The sequence below is a fragment of the Rhinoraja longicauda genome, chromosome 33, assembly GCF_053455715.1.
Source record: "Rhinoraja longicauda isolate Sanriku21f chromosome 33, sRhiLon1.1, whole genome shotgun sequence".
Classification (NCBI taxonomy): Eukaryota; Metazoa; Chordata; class Chondrichthyes; order Rajiformes; family Arhynchobatidae; genus Rhinoraja; species Rhinoraja longicauda.
Window position 1 is genome coordinate 9,507,769 of NC_135985.1, and position 23,510 is coordinate 9,531,278.

At 43.4% G+C, this 23,510-nt stretch overlaps 1 protein-coding gene across 1 annotated transcript; it reads left to right on the forward strand.

Moving 5' to 3' along the window:
• Window positions 1–2,412: 2,412 nt before the first annotated feature.
• On the forward strand, window positions 2,413–19,724 carry parp16 (poly (ADP-ribose) polymerase family, member 16). Its single transcript, XM_078427151.1, has 6 exons — window positions 2,413–2,742; window positions 7,313–7,450; window positions 12,179–12,385; window positions 14,203–14,374; window positions 15,629–15,773; window positions 18,392–19,724. Exons 1-6 carry the CDS (start codon window positions 2,530–2,532, stop codon window positions 18,534–18,536), a joined length of 1,020 nt encoding a protein of 339 aa, XP_078283277.1. The 5' UTR covers window positions 2,413–2,529; the 3' UTR covers window positions 18,537–19,724.
• The last annotated feature ends 3,786 nt before the right edge of the window (window positions 19,725–23,510 follow it).

Genomic DNA, 23,510 nt, shown 5'->3' on the forward strand with positions numbered 1-23,510 from the left:
GGAAGATTTCCCGTTCACACACTGCAGGGCGAATAATACTTCCCCCTCTCCTGTTCTAAATATCACATGAGCATGAAGTGTTGCAAACGTTTCCTAATAACAACTTGTGCCACGCTCAGGAAGTTTTGGAATTTATTTTAAATACATCCCCAAACCATTCAAATTGCGGAGAATTATTCTTACTGATTTGAGCAACAATGAGATTTTATAGAAAACAATACGAAGCTATCAGGTAATAAGAGAGAGACCTGTCGTATTTATAATTCATACTCTACAACAGTATACTTTCAGTGCTAGAATGATTCATAGAGGTATTCAGGAAGCAGTTAATATAATAAATGACTGTAGTTCAGGATCTAGTAATCCGGTGAATTAATTGAGGCCTCTGCATAAATTTGAACTTGAATTGAATTTGAATAAATTTTATTAGCCAACTATGTATACATACAAGGAATTTGCCTTGGTGCTTTGCTTGCAAGTAACAACATGACTTGCAGTAAACAATTAAGAATAAAACATTATAATTTACACATGTGAAGAATAAAATAAAATACCAGAGCAAAAAGAGGCTACCTTAAATTGATCTTAAATTCCAGATCTGGTATTAAATAGCCCCTTTTTATGAGAATAAACAAAATGTAAACACTCAACAGTATTCGTGAAAAGAGAACCAGTTAACTTTTCAGTTCAGGGATGCTTCATCAGAACTGGGAAATTCTCGATAAAATGCCTTGGACGTCAAAAGTTAACTGATTTTCTCTCCGCAGACGCTACCCAATCTGCTGAATGCTTCCAACATCTTCTCGTTTTTGTTTCAGATTTCCGGCATCTGCACGTTTAAAAAAGTAATCACTTCTTGTAAATTGGACAGAAATACAAAATATGATATGTGATTCCCTGAGGCCTGAATATAGATACAGGGCCTCTGGACAGATATGACTGTATGGCTGTTATCTGACAGCTAATTTTAAGACCATTCAATATATTCAACAATGTCCACTTGGCATGGGATAGCAATTTTTATTTGCTAAACCCTTCTCGCTCACGTTATTCCCTTCACAATATTCCCTTTATAATTTATCTGTACACTGTGAATGGCTCAATTGTAATCATGCACTGTCTTTCCGCTGACTGGTTAGTACACAACAATATAGTCAGAACGGTCTCGACCCGAAACCTCATCCATTCCTTCTCTCCAGAGATGCTGCCTGTCCTGCTGAGTTACTCCAGCATTTTGTGTCTACCTTCGATTTAAACCAGCATCTGCAGTTCTTTCCTAGACAAAATCTTTTCACTGTGCCTCAGTACATGTGACAATAAATCAAACTGAACTACACATTTCATTCCTTCCATTCCCGAGTAACATTAATTCTGATAATCATTTAAGGATTGTTCCTAACCTGAACATAATAATTATTTTTAGAATTTCTACAAATGATTGACTAGATTTCATACCTACCACGATTGATGGAAAGAGTTGTGGCAAAGTTTATTATTGATAAGGTAAGAGAGGAATCAGGCTCAGTATCACATTTCCCATAGGATGTAAATATTGCCAATGTATCCAGGGAATCATCTCTCTCCAGTCCTCAATAATTTTAGTTTAGTTTAGTTTTTAAAGTTTCATTTAGAGATACAGCCCTGCAGCCCAACGAGTCTGTGCCAACCAGCGATCCCCACACATTAACAGTATTCTACACACACTAGGGACAATTTACAATTTTACCTTCGAGTTTTGTTCAAGTTTCTGGCACCTGCAGTTTCTTGAGTCCCCAGTTTATCCGAGATCACCCAATAACTCAAATCCTCCAATCCAAGCAACATTCTTATGAATCTTTTCTGCATCCCCTCTGACATAATGCCACCATTCCTACTGTGTGGTGTGCAGAACTGCACACCTTCCCCGACTGTGTCTGAATCAAGATCTCCACCCCAAAATAATTAATAGTTTGAAGATAGACACAAAATGCTGGAGTAACTCAGTGGGCCGGACAGCATCGGGATGTGTAGGAAGGAATTGCAGATTCCTAGGTTTAAGATGACGGGGAAAAGATTTAATAGGAATCTGAGGGGTACCTTTTTCACACAAAGAGTCGTGGGCGTATGGGACAATCTACCAGAGGAGGTAGTTGAGACAGGGACTATCCTAATATTTAAGAAACAGTTAGACAGGTACATGGATAGGACAGGTTTGGAGGGACATGGACCAAAAGGGGGCAGGTGGGAATAGTGTAGCCGGTGTGGACAAGTTGGGCCAAAGGGCATGTGTCCTCACTCTCTGCGTCTCAATGCAGATACTTTATAGATGGTTTACACTGAAGATAGACACACAATGCTGGAGAATGAGTTTGTTGCTGTTCCCTCTGTAACCATGGTGACTGAGCAGGAGGCGGCTCACCCGGAAGCGGAAGCGGTGGGGCGGCCTCCTGGTGCCGGCGGCTTGAAGTCGGTCTCTCCTTTATTTTAAAAAACAAATTCACCCCAAAACATATTTTGTTGCGGGAGTTGCCTCAGGCAGCGGGAGGCCGCATGCAGGCCGAGGGCGGCCTGGGCCTGGGACGAGGCCTGGGCTTCGGCCTGGCCGAGCAGCCGCTGGAGGAGTGTATCCGGCGGGACCTGCGGGCCGCCGACCTCAAGTGCAGCCTCTTCATGTCGGCGCTGCAGAGTTACCGGCGCGACTCGGTGCTCCGGCCCTTCCCCGCCGCCTACTTCAGCGACGACAACAAGGACTTCGACGCCTTGGTGAGTCGTCCCCCCCCCCGCGGAGCCGTGCCCCGCCCCGCCTACTGCCATCGCCCCACCCGTAGACCCCCCCCCCCAATTCCCTTGCCCCAATTCCCTCCCTCCCTCCCCCCCAATTCCCTCCCCCCCCCAATTCCCTTGCCCCCTCCCAATTCCCTTGCCCCCCCCAATTCCCTTGCCCCCCCCCAATTCCCTTGCCCCCCCCCCAATTCCCTTGCCCCAATTCCCTCCCTCCCTCCCCCCCAATTCCCTCCCCCCCCAATTCCCTTGCCCCCTCCCAATTCCCTTGCCCCCCCCCCCAATTCCCTTGCCCCCCCCCAATTCCCTTGCCCCCCCCAATTCCCTTGGCCTTCCCCCCAATTCCCTCCCTCCCCCCAATTCCCTCCCTCCCCCCAATTCCCTCCCTCCCCCCAATTCCCTTGCCCCCCCAATTCCCTTGCCCCCCCAATTCCCTTGCCCCCCCAATTCCCTTGCCCCCCCAATTCCCTTGCCCCCCCAATTCCCTTGCCCCCCCAATTCCCTCCCCCAATTCCCTGCCCCAATTCCCTCGCCCCAATTCCCTTGCCCCCCCAATTCCCTTGCCCCCCCAATTCCCTTGCCCCCCCAATTCCCCCCCCCCCAATTCCCCCCCCAATCCCTCCCCCCCCAAATTCCCTTGCAACCCAATGCCTTGGCCCCCAATCCCTCACCCCTCCATTACTTACCCACTGCGATTGCCCCATTATTGACCAACTCTCCCCCAATCCTTACCCCTCTATCCCTTACTATGATTGCCCCACCTGTAGATCTCATTATTGACCGACTCTTTCCCCCCCCCCCCCCCAATCCTTGCCCCTACAACCTTTACCCGCTGTGATCACCCTACCTGTAGACCTGATGATTGCGCAGGAAGGAACTGCAGATGCTGGTTTAACCCGAATATAAGACACAAAATACTGGAGTAACTCAGTGGGACAGGCAGCATCTCAGGAGAGAAAGAATAGGTGATGTTACGGGCTGAAGAAGGGTCTCGACCCGAAACGTCACCTATTCCAGAGATGTTGTCTGACCCGCTGAGTTACTCCAGCTTTTTATGTCTATTGGCCAACTCTCCCCCCAATCCTTACTCCTCCAACCCGACCTAAAACTGTGGCTGACATAAGCCCAGGAGAGGGGCAAATCTATTTCTCAACATTGCAGTGCCTTAGTTCCATAGACAGAGTCCAATGTCCCTAAAGGCAGCTTAAAGTGTAGATGGAGTCAATGGTTGGAATTCTGGTCTGTGTGATGGGCTGGGCTACATCCGCAACTCTACAATTTCTTGCAGTCTTGGGCCGAGCTGTTCTCAAATCAAGCTGTGATGCAACCCAATATATTATTTTCTATGGTGCATCTGTGATGACATTGTAAGGACATCTTTTCTATAGCAGGATGACCAAAATGGAACAGAATACTCTAAATATAACCATACCAACATCATATACTTCTGTAACATAACGTCCCTGTATTGTGACTGATGAAGACCATTGTACCAAAAGCCACCTCTACCACCTGATATACTTGTGACGCCACTTTCAGAAAACTATGCACCTGTACTCCTAGTTCCCTCTGCTCTACAACGCTACCAGGGCCCTGCACTGTTCAGTTTCAGTTTAGTTTATTGACACATGTACAGAGAAAAGTTTTCGTTGCGTGCTATCCAATCAGCAGAAAGATACTACGTGATTACATTTGAGCCATTTACAGTGTATAGATACATGTTAAGGGAATAATGTTTAATGCAAGGTGAAGCCAGCAAAGTCCGATCAAGGAGAATCCAAATGTCGCCAAAGAGGTAGTAGTTCAGCACTGCTCTCTGATTGTAGTAGGATGATTCAGTTGCCTGATAACAGCTGGGAAGAAACTGTCCCTGAATCTGGAGGTGTGCATTTTGGCACATCTGTATCATTTGCCTGATGGGAGAGGGGAGAAGATGGAGTGGCCAGGGTGTGACTTGTCCTTGATTATGCTGCTGGCCTTGCTGAGGCAGCGTGAGGTATAAATTGAGTCAATAGAAGGAAGGTTGGTTTGTGTGATGGTCTGGGCTGTGTCCACAATTCGCTGCAATTTCTTGTGGTCTTGGATGGAGCAGTTCCCAAACCAAGCTGTGATGCATCCTGATAAAATGCTTTCTATGGTGCATCTGTGGGAGTTGGTGAGAGTTGCAGGGCAAATGCCGAACTTTCTAAGTCTTCTAGGAAAGTAGAGGTGTTTCTTGGTTATTGCTTCAAAATAGGTGGTGCAGGAGAAGTTGTGGGTGATATTGACTCCAAGGAATTTGAAGTTTTCAACCATCTCTACTTCGGCACTGTCAATGCAAACTGGGGTATGTGTACTGCTTCGCTTCCTGACGTTGATCACGATCTCCCTTGTCTTGCTGACATTGAGAGAAAGGTTGTTGTCACGACACCAGTTCTCAATCTCCTTCCTGTACTCCATCTCATCATTATTTGATATCCGCCCACAATGGTGATGTCGTCTGCGAATTTGTAAATTGAATTAGATTTGTACATGGCTGCACAGTCGTGGGTGTACAAGGAGTAAAGAAGGGGGCTGAGAATCCATCCTTGCAGAGCACCAGTGTTGAGGATATTGTAGAGGATGCTTTGTCCTCTATCCTCACTGATTGCGATGTGTTGGTCAGGAAGTCGAGGATCCAGTTGCAGATGAGGGCTGACACCAAGTCCTGTGAGTTTAGTGGTAAGCTTAGATGGCATAATGGAATTAAAGGCAGAGCTATAATCTTTGAATAGGGGTCTGACGTAGGTGACTCTCTTATCCAGGTGCTCCAGGGATGAGTGTAGGGCTGGAGCAATGGCATCGTCCGTGGACCTGTTCTGGCGGTAGGCAAACTGCAGTGGGTCAAGGCTGTTGGGTAGATTGGATTTAATGGTTTCCATAACTAGCCTCTCAAAATATTTCATGATGGTGGATGTCAAGGCCACTGGACGGTAGTCGTTTAGGCATAAGGTCTTTCTTTTCTTTGTCACTGTGCCAGTCCTGCCTGATTTGACTTTCCAAAATTCAAATCTTGCTGTAATTTTTGATAACCAAACTCAAAGTCGAGGAAAACAGTATTTTAATGTCATTTGCATAGTTGCTAATTATGCTTTGCATATTCTTACCCAATTTGTGAGATGAACCACAAATACTTTGGGCCAATGCCAAGTCCTGAGGCACACCTCTGGTCACAAGCTTCCAACCGTACAACAGGCAATGAAGGAAGCTAATGGCATGTTGGGCTTCATAACAAGAGTTGAGTATAGGAGCAAAGAGGTCCGTCCAGTTGTACCTGAGGAGACCACACCTGGAGTATTGTGTGCAGTTTTGGTCTCCTAATTTGAGGAAGGACATTCTTGCTATTGAGAGAGTGCAGCGTAGGTTCATGAGATTTATTCACGGGATGGCGGGACTGTCATATGACGAAAGAATGGAGCGACTGGGTTTGTATTCACTGGAATTTAGACGGATGAGAGGGGATCTTATAGAAACATATAAAATTATTAAGGGATTGGATAGGCTCGATGCAGGAAACATGTTCCCGATGTTGGGAGAGTCTGGAACCAGGGGCCACACAGTTTAAGAATAAGGGGTAGGCCATTTAGAACTGAGAGGAGAAAAGCTGGGATTTTCTTTAATCGGACTCGGCAAAACTATTTTGGGGCTCCATTGGCCCTTCAAATCGCCCATTTGAGTTAGAACATAGAACAGTACAACACAAAAATAGGCCTGTTGGCCCCTAATGCCTATGCAGAACAAATGTCCAGACTAATTATTATGTGCCAGCACATAATCCATCCTCCTCTATTCCCTGCATATTAATATGCCTAACCAAAAGTCACTTAAATGTACTTTGTATATTTATCAACCATTACACCCAGCATCATGTTCAAGGCAGTCAACATCCTCACTGTAAGTGAGCTTGCCCAGCACATCTCTTTTAAACTTTGCCCCTCTCACCTAGGCGCTATGCCTGCTAGTATTTGATGTTTTTTCCCTTCTGGGGCAAAGGTTCTGACTGTCTACCTTATCTTTGCCTCTCATAATTTTATATACTTCTATCCGTGGCAATTCTATGGGCAGCACAGTGGTGCAGCGGTAGCGTTGCTGACTTACAGTGCCAGAGACCCGGGTTTGATCCTGGCTACGGATGTTGGCTGTACGGAGTTCGCACGTTCTCACTGTGACCGCCTGGGTTTTCTCCGGGTGCTCCAGTTTCCTCCCACATTCCAAAGACGTGCAGGTTCATAGTTTAATTGGCTTCTGTAAATTGGCCCTAGGGTGTAGGTTAGAACTAGATTACAGGGTGATTGTTGGTTGGCGCAGACCCAGTGCCCTGTTTCCACGCTGTATCTCTAAACTCAACTGAACTGAACAAAAACTAAACTATCTGGTCTCCCCTTAATCTCCTTTCATTATGGGTTCAATTTTGGGCAAAATTTACAATATTTTAAGGTATTCTGCCAAAAGATGAAACAACCGTGTATGTGATCCAGTATAATATAGAAAGACTTGTGCAGAACTGTTATATTTTGTTTATTTCTCATTACAGCTTGCTGATGCTCGGAATCTGCCAAATTTAAAACAGCTGCTACAATCTGGAGCAGTCCCACAAAAGCGAACCTTGGAACTTTTAAGCTGGTTCTGTTTATCAAAAAACTTAACTATCAAAAGTTTGGGAAAAGAAGGGGTAAGATCCTGTGAATAATTTCTTTAAAGGTTTTAACCATCAGACAATGTTGCAAATGAGTGACGTTAAGAAAAAAATATGTAGAAGCATAATGCCTGTAATATTCATGACACCCACCATCTGACTTGAACGTGTGTTAGTAATCATTTGTTGTCACTGATTAAAGTCCCACTATTGAATAAGTAGTTTCACTACACAGATTTCAGCAGGGCAAGGAGGAATCTTAAGTTTAGCCAGTGATTGTCATTAAATGTTTGCCTTGCCTGTAGTGGCCATGTCCCCACAGTGAATAGACTGATCAGTAAACACAAGGAACTGTACATGCTGGAATCTTCAGGAAACACAAAGTGTTGGTATAACTCAGCATGTCAGGCAGCATCTCTGGAGGACAAGGTCAGGCAATGTTTTGGGTCGGGACCCTTCTTTGATTTGGGAAAGGTCCTAACCCAAAACGTCACCTATCCATGTCCTTGAGAGATGCTGCCTGACCCGCTGAGTGCAGTCCAGCACTTTGTGTTTTGCGAATAGCTCGATCAGTTTATTTCACAGGGAATCATAATTAAGCTTTTCATGGCATAATGTCTTTGTGTTTTGAGATGGCTAAAAGACGTGATTAAATCCCATTAAAACATGCCTGTGGAGCTGCAGTTAAAACTCCCATACAGAGATGTCATTTGCAGGGAACAGTGTGTACAATATGCTACTTAAGCACACACAAAGAAGTTAACCGTTGCAGAGACATGGGTTGAGTCATCTTGCATGATTGGATATGGCTGTGACTTACTGCAGAATTACTTTGAGCTACAGTCATAACTTTATAATACACTGGTAAAATATATTTTTTAATTTTCAGCAGTGCTGTTGTGGAATTTTGAAATGGCCAAAAAGATTTTTAGTAATGAAAAATAATTACTGCAGTAGTTTGTTACTCATGCGTTTGCTCTATTTATTCCACCAAGGAAAAGAGTTAAAGGTCGGGCAGGAATAGGAAAACTATTGTGCACCAGAGAGGTGACCCATCATTGTTTTAGAGGTGAATCTGCAGGACTGAATGGAGCAGGCGGTGGCTGGCAGTTTTGTCTCCATTCTGTGTTTTAGAGCCCCTATGTATTGGGATTCCCAGCATTGTGCTGGGCAGCTTGCCTCCCAGTTCCCCTGTGTAGGTAGGAACTGCAGATGCTGGCTTACACCGAAGATTGACACAAAATGCTGGAGTAAATCATCAGTCAGAGTATTGAGTATAGAAGTTGAGAGGTCATATTGCAGTTGTATAAGATATTGGTGAGGCTGCATTTAGAGTATTGTGTTTAGTTCTGGGCATCGTGATATAGGAAAGATGTTGTTAAGCTGGAAAGGGTACAGAAAAGATTTACATGGATGTTGCTTGGGCTAGAGGGTCTGAGCGACAGGGAGAGGCTGAGTAGGCTGGGACTCTATTGCTTGGAGAGCAGGAGGATGAGGGGTGATCTTATTGAAGTGTATAAAATCATGAGAGGAATAGATCGGATAGATGCACAGAGTCCCTTGTCTAGTGTAGGTGAATTGAGGATCAGAGAATATTGGTTTAAGATGAAGGGGAAAAGATTTAATAGGAACCTGAGGGGTAACATTTTCACTCAAGGGGTGGTGGTGTATGGAACAAACTGCCTGAGGAGGTAGTTGAGGCTGGGACTATCCCAATGTTTAAGAAATGGGTCGACAAGTACATGGATAGGACAGGTTTGGATATGGACCAAATGCAGGCAGGTGGGACTAGTGCAGCTGGGACATGTTGGCCGGTGTGGGCAAGTTGGGCCGAAGGGCCTGTTTCCACACTTTCACTCTGACTCTAACTCAGCTGGTTCAGTAACTCTGCTGAGTTACTGCAGCATTTTGTGTCTATCTGTCTATCTCCCAGTTCCCATGTCAGCTAACCCTTACATAGGATAACAATTCCCAGCATTTGAAGTGGAATCCTTGACCTGGGCATTAAGAGGTAAAACATCTGTTAAATAATTTATATTAATTTGCTGCTTTTATTATACATCAGTTTTAGTTTAATTCATGATTGTAATGTGTATCGTGGTGCAGTAAAAATCCTTTGTTTGCTCGTTATCCAAGTCAAAGAAAAGACTATTCATGAATACAATCAAGCCATCTACAGTGCACAGATCAAGGATAAAGGGGACATTTAGTGCAAGATAGAGTTTGATTAAAGGTCTGGGTTGTAATGTGTTTTTAATGCTTTTTATTCTCCAAAAACGGCCACATTGAATGGCAGTGCTGCCTCAAAGGGCCGAATGGCCTACTCCTGCACCTATTGTTTATTGTCTATTGGTAGTACACTGCGTTGGTCATTGCTGAGTCCTTGCTAAGCCTTGACCTTCAACTCCTGTATCAAGAGACCCAAGCCAGTTGACCTTGAGTACCTGGACTACCTTCGTGCAGGCATGGGGAGTGGTGAAGGGACTGAGTTTAGGTTGTCAGCCAAATGCAATGTTGGCTGTTTGGCTTGATGTTTTAGTAAAGTATTGAATTGCTAGTTTTGGGGGAGGTTGTATGGCATGATATTGTTCTTTATTTGTCACAAGTACCGAGCGAGGAACAGTGAAATTCATTTTTGTACACAGTTCAGTACAAGTATCACTATACATAGCACTTAGATACAACTTAGATAAGCATCTCAGATACAGTACAAGTGTATAGCAGTAGTACATTGAGACAGTATACAGAGTCGCCAGTTGGGCTCTATTCTCAAGTCCCAGTTGTAAGGGCAGGGTTCTTGACCCGACCATGAAGGCCCGTTGTCCTGGCAACGTTGCAGGGTCAGCCTGGCCAAGCTTAGCCGTGGTGTCCTCCTCCGCTGCAGGCCGCGTCCGGTTGATGCGCTCCGCCTCTTGGAGCGGAGGCCCAGTCCAGCAGAGCACGAGGCTGTTGCAGGGTCTCCAGCGGCCCACTCCACCTTCGAGGCCCTGCACTCCCGCCCGCAGCCGTCTGGGGTACGGAGATCAGGGCCATTTGATCCCTGTATTTGGATAAAGAGTCTAGTCACGATTGGTAGAATTCTCTTGGTAGAGTTGTAATAATTGGGAGTCTGGTAGGGTCATAGAAACATAGAAAATAGGTGCCAGGAGGAGGCCATTTGGCCCTTTGAGCCAGCACTGCCATTCATTGTGATCATGGCTGATCATCCACAATCAGTAACCCGTGCCTGCCTTCTCTCCATATCCCTTGATTCCACTAGCCCCCAGAGCTCTATCTAACGCTCTTTTAAATTCATCCAGGGAATTGGCCTCTCCTGCCTTCTGTGGCAGAGAATTCCATAAATTCACAACTCTGGGTGAAAAAGTTTTTTTCTCATTTCAGTTTTAATTGGCCTCCCCTTTATTCTTAGACTGTGGCCCCTGGTTCCGGACTCCCCCAACATTGGGAACATTTTTCCTGCATCTAGCTTGTCCAGTCCTTTTATAATTTTATACATTTCTAAAAGATCCCCTCTCATCCTTCTAAATTCCAGTGAATACAAGCCCAGTCTTTCCAATCTTTCCTCATATGACAGTCCTGCCATCCAGGGGATTAACCTTGTGAGCCTAAGCTGCACTGCCTCAATAGCAAGGATGCCCTTCCTCAAATCAGGTCATGGTAATAGTCTTTTTTTTTACCCCAGGTAATATGGGTTCAGTGGAAATTAGGGTATGTGCCAGGGATTGTATCTGGCTTGTGGGCTTCATGGAAAGGCCACTGCCAGCATTCAAGGTACAATCCGCACTTTCCCTTTTAAACCTTATTGTGCCAGACATTTACTTCATCTGTTTTTAGTGAAAGAGGAATAGATCTTCTTAGATGTAGGGTGGGATTTAAAGAATTGCATTTGCTGTTTATCTTGTTTCTATATTAGCGCATATCTATATTCCCTAGGGGTGGGTCAGTATACAAAGTTGGCAATTTCCTGCACAATAATTTTTACAATTACAGGTTTACTCCTGGATTGACTGAAAAGAGTGTATACAAAGATCAGAGGACTCTGGAAAAGAAAGATAGACCTATATTTATTTACCATCTATCTTGACCGTTTCAGACAATGAAGTACTGTTGACGTGTAGTGGTCTATTTGCACATATGTTCTCACAGTCTGGTCCCGACCCGAAATGTCACCGATCCGTGGTCACCAGAGACGCTGCCTACCCTCTGAGTTATGTCAGCACATTGTGTCTGTTCTTGTAAACCAGCATCTGCAGTTCCATGTTTGCATTTCTCCCAGATTCTGTGACAAAGCTTTTTATTTAAAGTATTGACAAAGTGAAACATTGCTTAGGTGTCGTTTAGTATAGGTATCACCCATAATGTTCTTTAAAATAATGGCATGGCACACTTTGGAAGATAAGCCTTGCTTGAACACATCATCCACGTGGCAACATCTCCAATATGGAGTACACCCTCAGTATCGCACTGAAATTCCAACATGAGGATTTGTGCATGAGTCTCTGGGCATCGCTGACTCGATGGATATCATGGTGCCCTCTGGTAATGTACCAGATGACATTGGTGTATTTCCTCCTAACATGTGACTGAGTCTTGGACACATATTGGGATTGGTCACAAATTACTGTTCATATTTACGATTTTTGTGGCAGTGTTTGCAGGAATGAATAAAACAGTACATCTTGCCCCAACATCAGTCTGCAAAAAATATATATTTGATATCTATTTGCTCTGGTGATTTTTACATGACTTTTTTTTGCATTTCAGTATGAAGAAATCCAGGAACACATTGGGTTTACAACGCCCTCTGCTGCTACCCCCGACTTCCTATTTGAGATAGTTTATTGTGACCAGATGAATGCCAAGTTTGACGAAACCAAAGGAGACAGAGATCTTATCTATGCATTTCATGGCAGTCGGCTGGAGAACTTTTATTCTATAATTCACTGTGGTTTGCAGTGTCACCTAAATAAGGTCAGACGTTTACATTTTATTCATCTGTTGGATCACATGGTTGCAAATTTAATTTATATAAAGCAGCATTATAATGTGAAATAACACTAATGATTAAACATTTAAAGTTTGATAATGAAAAGAAATTAGGATAGTTTAAGAAATAATATATTTGTATTGCAGGCAGATCAAAAGTGATTCACTAGGCTAACTCTTGGGATGTGAGGGTTGCCCCATCGGTAGTGGGTGAAGCAGCTGTTTTAGTTTTTTAGTTTTAGAGACACTGCCCCGGAAGCAGGCGCTTCGGCCAACTGAGACCGCATCATCCAGCGATCCCCGTACACTAGCACTGTCCTGTGCACGAGGGACAATTCACAATTTTTTACCGAAGCCAATTAACCTGCAAACCTGCACATCTTTGGAGTGTGGGAGGAAACTGGAGCACCCGGAGAAAACCCACATGGTCACAGGGAGAACGTTCCAACTCCATACAGACAGCGCCTGTAGTCAGAGTCCAACCCAAGATAGGCAGTATATTTGTCAGTGAAGAATAAAATTGTAGTTGCAGATGAATGTCTATTTAGGTGAGCACAAAAATGACACATGGGATTCAAACCAGAGAAGTGTGAAGTAATGCAATTGGGGAAGGCAAATAAGGCAAGGAAATCCTCTGCAAATGGTAGGTCATTAAGAAAAGGATTTAATTGCTGGACACTAGAAAGAACATACATCCCTTATAATAAAAGTTATTAAATTGGGGGACACTGGTTTGTTAATTGAGAGACCAGAAGGGAATCAAGGAAGAACAATATTCCAGAGTACTGGAGGTTTTAAAGTCATTGCCTGAAGCTGTGCTGGAGGCAAAAGTACTTGATGCATTTTAAATGTACCTTTCTGTGCTGTGAATTGTTATAATTTCTCCCTTGCCTGATTTCCCCCTGATCCCTGCCCTTCATTCATCCCCTGTACCCTCCTGCTATCCATCAACCTCTGCTTTCCTTTCATGTATTCTCCTCTTTGCCCTTTACTCCTCACCTTTTTCCCTGCTCCACTTCAGCTCTTAATCCTACTCATTCTTGTCCTCCCTCACTTGCAACTTTTAAAAAAAATGTTCTCATCCTTAGAACCTGTTGGTCTTTGTCATTGTGATTCATTTTAATGATTCCCTGAAAAGGGGTGAGTTCCGGATACTTAAGTAGACCGGTAAAAGAATCTAGAATTACAGAGAAATAACATAAAGCAAATTGTCTACACAGAACTGAGGAAAGTACAGCCCTTCAGCCCACAATGTCTATGTCAGTCATAATGTCACGCTAAACTAACTTTGTCTGCCCACAATGTTCCATACCACTCCACTCCCAGCATATCCATGAGTCTACCTAAAAGCCTCTTAAGCTCCACTGTCATATCTGCCTGCATGCACGACCGCCACTGGCAGTGTGTTCCAGGCACTCTGTGCACCTGGAAAAATGCTTCTGACTACTTTCTCTATGCCTCTGTTAATTTTATATATATCTATCAGATCTCCCCTCTTGTGGCGTTCAAGAGAAAATAATCCATTTGTCCAACCTCACCTTGTAGCTAATACCCCCGAACCGGCCAGCATTCTGGTAAACTCCTTCTGCACTCTCTCTCCAAACTCTCCACATCTTTCCTGTAATGGGGTGAACAAAACTCCACGCAATACTCCATATGTAACCAAACCCAAGTCTTTTAGAACTGCATCTTTCCAATTATTTTCGAAATATGTCATTTTACAAAAAGCATATGTTGTATTTTTATTTGCTGACTAGCTCTTAAGATTTAAGTATATTCAAAAATTGCTTTCCTCATCATAGACTTCGCTCTTTGGGGAAGGAACATACCTTACCAGTGACCTGAGTTTGGCTCTTCTGTACAGTCCTCATGGGAACGGATGGGATCAGAGCCTTCTTGGTCCTGTCCTTAGCTGTGTTGCAGTTTGTGAGATTATTGATCATCCAGATGTTAAATGTCAAGTTAAAGGAAAAGGTATAATTTATTTTCAAATTTAATTTAATGTTCAAATATCACTGTTCTACTCGTGGGGGGGAAAAAAACCTGCTTTTGTATGTAGGCACAAAATGCTGGAGTAACTCAGCAGGTCAGGCAGCCTCTCGGGAGAGAAGGAATGGGTGACGTTTCGGGTCGAGACCCTTCTTCGGAAGGGTCTCAACCCAAAACGTCCCCCATTCCTTATCGCCAGAGAGAAGCACTTCAGCCGCCGAGTTACTCCAACTTTTTGTGTCTATCTTCGGTTTATTTAAACCAGCATCTGATGTTCCTTCCTCCACTTGAGAAATTATTCTCTTTTCAAGGTCAGAATTGTTGTTCCGACGAAGGGTCTTGACCCGAAACGTCCCCCATTCCTTCTCTCCAGAGATGCTGCCTGACCCACTGAGTTACTCCAGCATTTTGTGTCTACCTTCGATTTTAACCAGCATCAGCAGTTTTTTTTCCTACTGCTTTTGTATGCACTTAGTTTTATTCAGCTATCAACATTTTGGTGTTGAAAACTAAAATGATCGAAGTAAATTTTTCGTGGTGATTGATGATATTAAAGAGGTTAAAAACTGTTTCATCTAACTATGAATCCATAAGGGGTTATAAAGTTAAAATTAGATCTGAACAATGCAGAAGTGATATCAGAAGGCATAATGCTTAATAAGTTATGTGACACTGGTATGGTATTCCCATAAAAAGTAGTTGGTAGATCAACTAGATTTTATTGGACACAAAATGTTGGAGTAACTCAGCGGGTCAGGTAGCATCTCGAGAGAGAAGGAATGGGTGACGTTTCGGGTCGAGACCCTTCTAAAGATTTTTTTTCCTACATAGTTTTTATTGGATACGGGTATCTGGGATAGAGAGCAAAATGAGTAAATGGAGTTGAGGTCGAGATGAGCTATAATCCATCTGAGTGGTAGAAGCCATTTGAGGGGTAAATGGCCTACACCTATTGACTGTCTTTCTGACTTGTGGATGTTGTGGCAAAGCAATTTTTCTTCTTGGGTTTCCTTGAGTATTGAAATTATGTGAATCAGACAGTGTGCTGCTCTGAACCATTACAACAGTTTCCCTGTAGAAATAATATTCACCTGATATTTTAGTGGCATAGAATGACTAGAAACTGGTGAACCTATACTCATTGAAAGCCGATTGACTTTTCTCAGATGTGTGAAATGAATGATGTATTTATGTCTGTTCTCCAATGCTTGTCACTGAATATTGCTAGCTTGATTCCAGATACTGGTGGCATAGATCGGCGAAGAGCAAGGGTGAAAAACAGCGAAGGTGGGAATGTCCCGCCAAAGTACTTTGTGGTCACAAACAACCAGCTCCTAAGGGTTAAATATTTGCTCATTTATGCTGAGAAACTCCACCGAAGAAGGTAAACTCAAGTTCCTTTTGTGAATTGTAGAGTACTTGCTTATCTCTCTGACAATACTTTGTAATACCTTGTAGAACTCGCTGGAGTTTAGAAGGATGAGGGGGAACCTCGTTGAAACTTGCCGAATAGTGAAAGGCCTGGATGGAGTGAATGTGGAGAGGATGTTTCCATTAGTGGGAGAGTCTAGGACCAGAGGCCATAGCCTCAGAATAAGAGGACGTACCTTTAGGAAGGAGATGAGAAGGAATTTCTTTAGTCATAGTATGGTGAATCTGGAATTCATTGCCACAGACAACTGTGGAGGCCATCAATGGATATTTTTAAGACGCAGATTGACAGATTTTTGATTAGTAATGGTGCCAAATTATGGGGCAAAGGCAGTAGAATGAGGTTGAGAGAGAAAGATAGACCAGCCATGATTGAATGGCAGAATAGACTTGATGGGTCGAATGGCCTAATTCTGCTCCTAGAACTTATGAATTTATTATTTTAGTGTTATTGTGTTGGCCTTACATACGCTAAGTCAAATTGGCTTTTCCTTTTGTATAGCTCAAACTGAAACATGCTGGCAAATGGCGAGTTTGTTGAGACTTCATTCCAGTCTGGAAATACTTTGTGCTGAAAGTTAGACCATAAGCTGACATTCAATCAACTTATTTTTTTGCTGATATCTATATACTAAAACTCTCGTTTGTTATCTTGATTGTGACTGAACTTCAGCCAAAACGGTACACGATAGCGCGACAATTTTAGGCCCACCTTACTCACCATTGTCACTTTAGTGATAATGCAAGTAGTTTTATTGAAATCGGTGTTATATTTTTTAAGTTATTCACAATTTAAAGTTTAAATGGAGGGGAGGGGGAGGGGAGCAGGGAGGAGGGAGGGAGGGGGGGTGAAGGGAGAGGGGAGGGGGGCGTTGAGGAGAGAGGAGTGGACAGGGTGCTGCACCAATGCAGGAGAGATTTGGGCCCCAACGGGTCCACTTGGTCTAGTTTTTATATATAAACAAAATGTTACCACTGGAGTGCATGCTCAAATGAATTCAGAGTAGGTGTACGGTTCCTAAGGAAACATTTAACTGCATTGGAGAATGGGTCAAGAAAGAGTCACTTTGTTTATTTTACAAATATCAGGAAAGAAATCTGGAACACAGAGTACATTGAGCACAAAAAAATTGCATTGATGAGGCAATATTGTATGTTACCTTTGGCGTTCTGTCTGTTGTGGAGAGAATGGGCTACATCTGATGAGAGGTTAAAAAGAAATAAAAAGCCTGATCCTGGGCTTGGTTAAGCTTCATTTTCAGACTCTCCTTTCCCCCACCCACCTCCATCTCTACTCTTCCAATATCTGAGCTGAAGGGAGGCAGAGCAAGGGATAGAGAGCCACGTTCTTCTCAGATGGATGAGCAATTAAACAATTTAACAAGGCCGCTGATGTTTTCCAGGCTTTGAAAAAGTCAGGTCTGTTGAGAGCCAGGCAGAGTAGTTGTATATTTTAGTGGTCAGTGCTTCCCCCACTCCTTATAATTCTCATTTCCAGACCAAGAAAGCTCAACTTCTAAGTTTCCCATAAGTTCAGTCATATTTCACTGTGTTTCAAAGCTGCTCTAAAGGGATAGCCTTCAGATGCCTGATGATTTGAGAAGCTCTCTGTTTCATTCTGATTGATATCAACCCTTATGCTTGCCCTTTCTCCATATCTATAAGCCTAGCTCTGCTTTAATGTTTGAATTAATTCTGCATCCATAATTCTGTGTAACCCTGCACTTCGTGGTTTATTTGCTTTTCTTTTGTTCATTGTAAAATGTTGTGGTTGTTTAGTTTAGTTACGAGATACAGTGTGGAAACGGGTCCTTCGGGCCACCGAGTCCCTGCTGCCCAGTGCTCCCCGTACACTAACACTATCCTACATACACGAGGGACAATTTACAATTATACTTATTAGCCTACAAACCTGTGCATTTTTGGAGTGTGGGAGGAAACCGGAGCTCCCGCAGAAAACCCACGCAGGTCACGGGAAGAATGTACATGCTGCATACAGACAACCGTAGTCAGGATCGAACCCGGGTCTCTGGCGCTGTAAGGCAGTTACTCTACCGCTGCACCATTTTTATAATGAGGAACGTTTTGCGGGAAAAAAAAATAAAAATCCATGAGAGGAATAGACTGGGTAATTCTACCCAGTCTTGCCTAGAGTAGGGGAATCGAGAACTAGAGGACATAGGTTTGAGATGAGGGGGGAAATATTTACTAGAAACTTGAGGGATAACTATTTCACACAAAGGGTGGTGGGTGTTTGGATTGAGATGCCGGGAGGAGGTAGTTGTGGCAGGCACTATTGCAGCATTTAAGAAACATTTATACCGGTACATGGATAGGATAGGATTAGTGGGATATGGACCACACGCAGGCAGGTGAGACTGGTGTCGATGGGACATGTTGGTCGGTGCGGGCAGGTTGGGCAGAGGAACCCATTTCCACGCTGTGTGATTCTATGACTAAATAAGTTTTATTTTTTAAAGGGCCACAGGTCTCTTTGTAATGTGTAATAGTTCCTATTCTGCCTAAAGTGAACAGTAATGTAATAGCAATTGCTTCCTATTTTATTTGCAGGCCCACGAGACAGCCATCCTGGATCTCCCAGCACAGTTTTTTAGTGATGATGATGATGTATTTGTTACTCCTAATAATTATCGGTGCCTGTAACTCACCAGCTTTCCAGTATTACTGGAATCGATTTCTCGACACAAAGCGATGAGTTTGCTGCTGCTGTGTTTTTAGCTGTCCAAAATGTTGGCACGCAGTGCAATTCTTACCCGATGCCTTAGTTTTCACTGCTACAGAAAGGCACTTGTGGACCAATAATAATTTAATTTACAGAACCTACGGTGCCAAGAATCTATTCCAGGTTTTGAGATTCCAATATCATTCCATTGCAGCTCTTTAATGGTTCTATATAGTTCTGAATAAAATAGGTCTTTTGTATTGCTCAAGGGTGAATGGTGGCTGCGCTGGAGAACGTAACTGTTCTTGTTTCCAGTTTTGCAACAGGCAGAGGTTCCCAACCCTGTTCTCAGCTTGGTGCAGGCATAGATCCATGTGCCTTTTGCATTAGCCCAACCAGTTGGCTCTTGCTTAACCTGTAAGAAGTGAAATCTGCACTTCAGCTCGCTGACTGGCCCGCCAGTGCGTTGGGTGCAGCTGAAACCCCTGCACGGTCTTCAAATTCTAATCGTGACTAGTCATGGGAAAGGAAAAGTCATCAGGTCCCTGAAGCGAGCTGGAAACAAGATCAGGTTATTAGAACGTCAATTATTCTTATACTGTTACGTCAATCCGTTTTCTCGATTGATCTCAATGTGTTAAGAAACCAATTTTATATTTTCTTTATTACATGTCAAATATTTGGCATCCAAACTGCTTTGCTGAAAAGTAATGCAAGGAATCCAAACTGCTTTGCTGTTTGGATTCCTTGCATTACGTTTCCCACAACATTTCATAAAATCCTTAGACAATGAAAGTATGTGACAGTGAATAATTTTATACCATATTATTCTGCATTTTCTATGCATGGCTGTGAACTTTGTTTTCAACAAGCAGCAAACCAGGAACTTTCTTGTATAATCTGTAGCCTGGATCAAGTGGAAGAAAGGGTTATTATCTCCAATATGTCTTAACCTTGAGATTCAATAAAATACCGATACAGAAGGCATTGTTTAGACTTTGAAGTAAATATTCTTTATTTGGGTTATTGATGTGTATTCAATCAAACAATATCTGCAGTGTTATGCCTTCAAAGTTACGAACCTTTCCAACAATCCAAATTTGATACCTGTAAGAAATATTTATATAATATATACTACGTATTATGCATGTATTCTGCTGAATGTTAGATTTTTTTTTAGAGGTTATTTGTACTTGGAAATAGTCAAGTATTTCTGACCTGTATTATATTTTGCTAAAATATAATTTTAGATTCTGATTTATTTTACCAATTTGAATTACTTGGCAAAGTTAATCCTTTTGTCACAATGTCCCAATGTTGCTTAATCTAATAAACCAAAGTACATTTTTAAAGTAATACCTGGTCATGTTTTCATTCTGTGTCCTCCAGGCAGTGCGTGTCTGCTTATTATCATATCATATCATATATATACAGACGGAAACAGGCCTTTTCGGCCCACCAAGTCCATGCCGCCCAGCGATCCCCGTACATTAACACTATCCTACACCCACAAGGGACAATTTTTACATTTACCCAGCCAATTAACCTACATACCTGTACGTCTTTGGAGTGTGGGAGGAAACCGAAGATCTCGGAGAAAACCCACGCAGGTCACGGGGAGAACGTACAAACTCCTTACAGTGCAGCACCCGTAGTCAGGATCGAACCTGAGTCTCCGGCGCTGCATTCTGCTCTGTCCCCAGTTTATCTTCTATTTGGTCTTAATATTTGCTGACCATATAAATCATTTTTGAATATATTAGAACGTGGAACAGTACAGCAAACGAACAGGCCATTTGGCCCATAATGTCTGTGCCTAACATGATGCCAAGACAAACTCGTACCTGCCTGCACATAATCTATATCCCTCCATTCTCTGCACACCCAAGTGCCCTCCATTCTCTGCACTCCCAAGTGCCTTTCAAACACCACCACCACCAGTTACTGTAAGCACAACATCACGGACCTCTAATTGTGTAATTAATTGGCTGTCTTGTTATGAACACTTGTCTTCCTACAGTTTAAACAAAACAATGTACTAATAGTCGTGAATTGTTGCCTGTGGGATGCATATTGTGTGCCCGGGAACATTCTTGTTTATTTTCCACAGGAAATGATTGGTATGTGGTCGTAATGTTGTCTATTAAAAAAATATATCGGTGTGGCATAAGTTTAAGTCAGATTTGTGGCAGGCGAACTGCCCTCTTGTTCCCCAGAGTGTTCTGACCAATTTCAACCTCGCTTAAACTGAGTTGTTCACTGTTCCTGCCAATGTTGCTGTCACTGTTAATCATGCATCTGCAACCTGAGTTGTCAGCACTTTTAGAACTGTCGTTAGTAATTATTGCTTCCCAGCGTCAAAGTGAGTGGCACTGCTACTTAAATGTCCCTTTCTCTGTCATGTTAGTGCTTCTGCTTTATCTGAATGGTGAACGGGTTTGCCTGCCATTCTCCACAGCGGTGGCAGGGTGGCACTGCGGTAGAGTTGCTGCCTTACAGCGCCAGAGACCCAGGTTCGATCCTGACTACGGGGCTGTGTGTATGGGGCTTGTGCGTTCTCCCTGTAGTGCGATGGGATTTCTCTGGGATCTTTGGTATCCATAATCTTTTTCACTCAACGGGAGGGTGTATATCGAATCAGCTGCCAAAGGAAGTAGTTGAGGCAGATACGATAACAGCATTTAAAACTCTGCTGGACAGGTACATGGAATAAGAAATGTTTGGAGGGATATGGGTCAAATGGGACTAGCTTAGATGGGGCGCCTTGGTTGGTATAGATAAGTTGAGCTTTAGGGTCTGTTTCTGCTGTGTGACTCTTGACTCCAAGGAAACCCATTGCACAGATTGTTGCTACAATTGAGGCCAGATTTGATGAGACTCTGCACAGCGAGGTTCATTGGGACTTGCAAGCGTAGATCACTTGAAATAAAAATTAAAAATGGAATCATGATAAAAATGAAACTTAGATCCAGCTTTGTAGCATGTAAGCAGGTCCTTCCGCCCACCAAGTCCACGCCGACCATCGCACTAGTTCTGTGTTATCCCACTTTTGCATCCACTCCTAACACACTGGAGGCAATTTACAGCGGCCTACAAACCGGCACATCTTTGGGATGTGGGAGGAAACCGGAGCACCTGCAGGAAACCCTCGTGATTGCAGGGAGAACGTGCAAACTCCGCACAGATAGCACCCGAGGTCAGGATCGAACCCAGGTCTGCAGCACTGTGAGGCAGCAGCTCTAGCGCTGTGTCTCTGTGCTGTTCTAAACTCCCCATTTATTTTTCAGTGTGCAGTGGCACAGTTGATTTATGAACGGAGTAATTAAACACTAACATATTACTTGGAGGAGAGCAAAATGAGAATAGTATAGGAATGGTGTAAAATGGGTGCTTAATGGTCGCTGTGAACTTTGTAGGCTGAAAGACCTGCTGTAAAATGAACTCAAATCACATTGTGTCCCTGACTTTGGTCAACTTTATTTAGAAATAGCAATGCGGGGACAGAGGAGAATTCAGTCACTCTCAATAGGCCCTCCAGACCTCTGCCACCTTTATCTCTGAGAGTTTTTTAAGAGATGTGATTCATGAGGTTGTGACTTTAAATGAATAGCCGAATAAAGAGCGTTTTCATGAGGTGTTTGAATGGACAAGAATAAAATAAAAATGTACCTTGGTAATGACAAGAGCAAACTGTTTTCATGGTGGACATTATATTGGACTCTGCTTGCCCTGTTCACCAATGTTTGCTGTAGACTTGGATTTGAAAGGAACTTTTGTGCATTGTGCCGAACAAGAGGTTCCTTGAGGTATAAGAATTTGCTCCAGCTAATTTGCCTGCCCTTCGTTCCTAGAAAATCATTCAATTTTAAATGGGGCTCCTCTGGAAAAAGCAGTGTTCAAATCTTTTGTTAAATTTTTCGATTTTTTAAACCGGGGACATTTGATAGCAACATCAAGATAGTGACAAAAGATACTTACAATAATTGGGGGATTTCGTCCTGCCTTCTAAGTCTGGCCACTCTCAGCTTCGGGGAATTTTGATCTGACCGGTTTAGTTTAGTTTAGAGATACAGCACGGAAACAGGCCCTTTGGCCCACTGAGTCCGCACTAACCAGCGATTGTCCTCGCTAGGACCAATTTTTTAAACATTTATACCAAGCCAATTAACCTACAAACCTGTACGTCTTTGGAGTGTGGGAGGAAATCGAAGTTTAGAACGGAGATGAGGAAAAACTTTTTCAGTCAGAGAGTTGTGAATCTGTGGAATTCTCTGCCTCAGAAGGCAGTGGAGGCCAATTCTCTGAATGCATTCAAGAGAGAGCTAGATAGAGCTCTTAAGGACGGTGGAGTTGGGGGGTATGGGGAGAAGGCAGGAACGGGGTACTGATTGAGAATGATCAGCCATGATCACATTGAATGGCGGTGCTGGCTCGAAGGGCTGAATGGCCTCCTCCTGCACCTATTGTTAAATAAAAAAATAAATTCTCAGAGAAAACCCACGCAGTCACAGGGGAGAGTATAAACTCCGTACAGACAGCCCCCGTAGTCAGGATCGAACCTGGGTCTCGGGGTGCTGTAAGCGCTGTAAGGCAGCAACTCTACCGCTGTGCCACCGTGCCGCCCATGGTGAATGGGCATGATGAATGGGTAGGCATAACGTTGTAGTGCCCTCTGCAGAATCCAACTCTTAGTGAATAGAATAAGGCCTACAGCCCCTAAAGTTTAGACAATTGAGATGATTTCAACGAAACGTGGAACGTTTTCAAGCGGCTTGACAGGATAAATCCTCTGGAAAAACGTCAGGAAGAAGGGTCTTGACCCGAAACGTCACCCATTGCTTCTGTCCAGAGATGCTGCCTGACCCGCTGAGTTACTCCAGTATTTTGTGTCTACCTTCGATTTAAACCAGCATCTGCAGTTCTTTCCTACACAATCCTTTGAAATTGTTTCTTCAGATCAGGGAAATCCAGAAATAGTCACAAACTCAAATCAAGGCATCAACCATT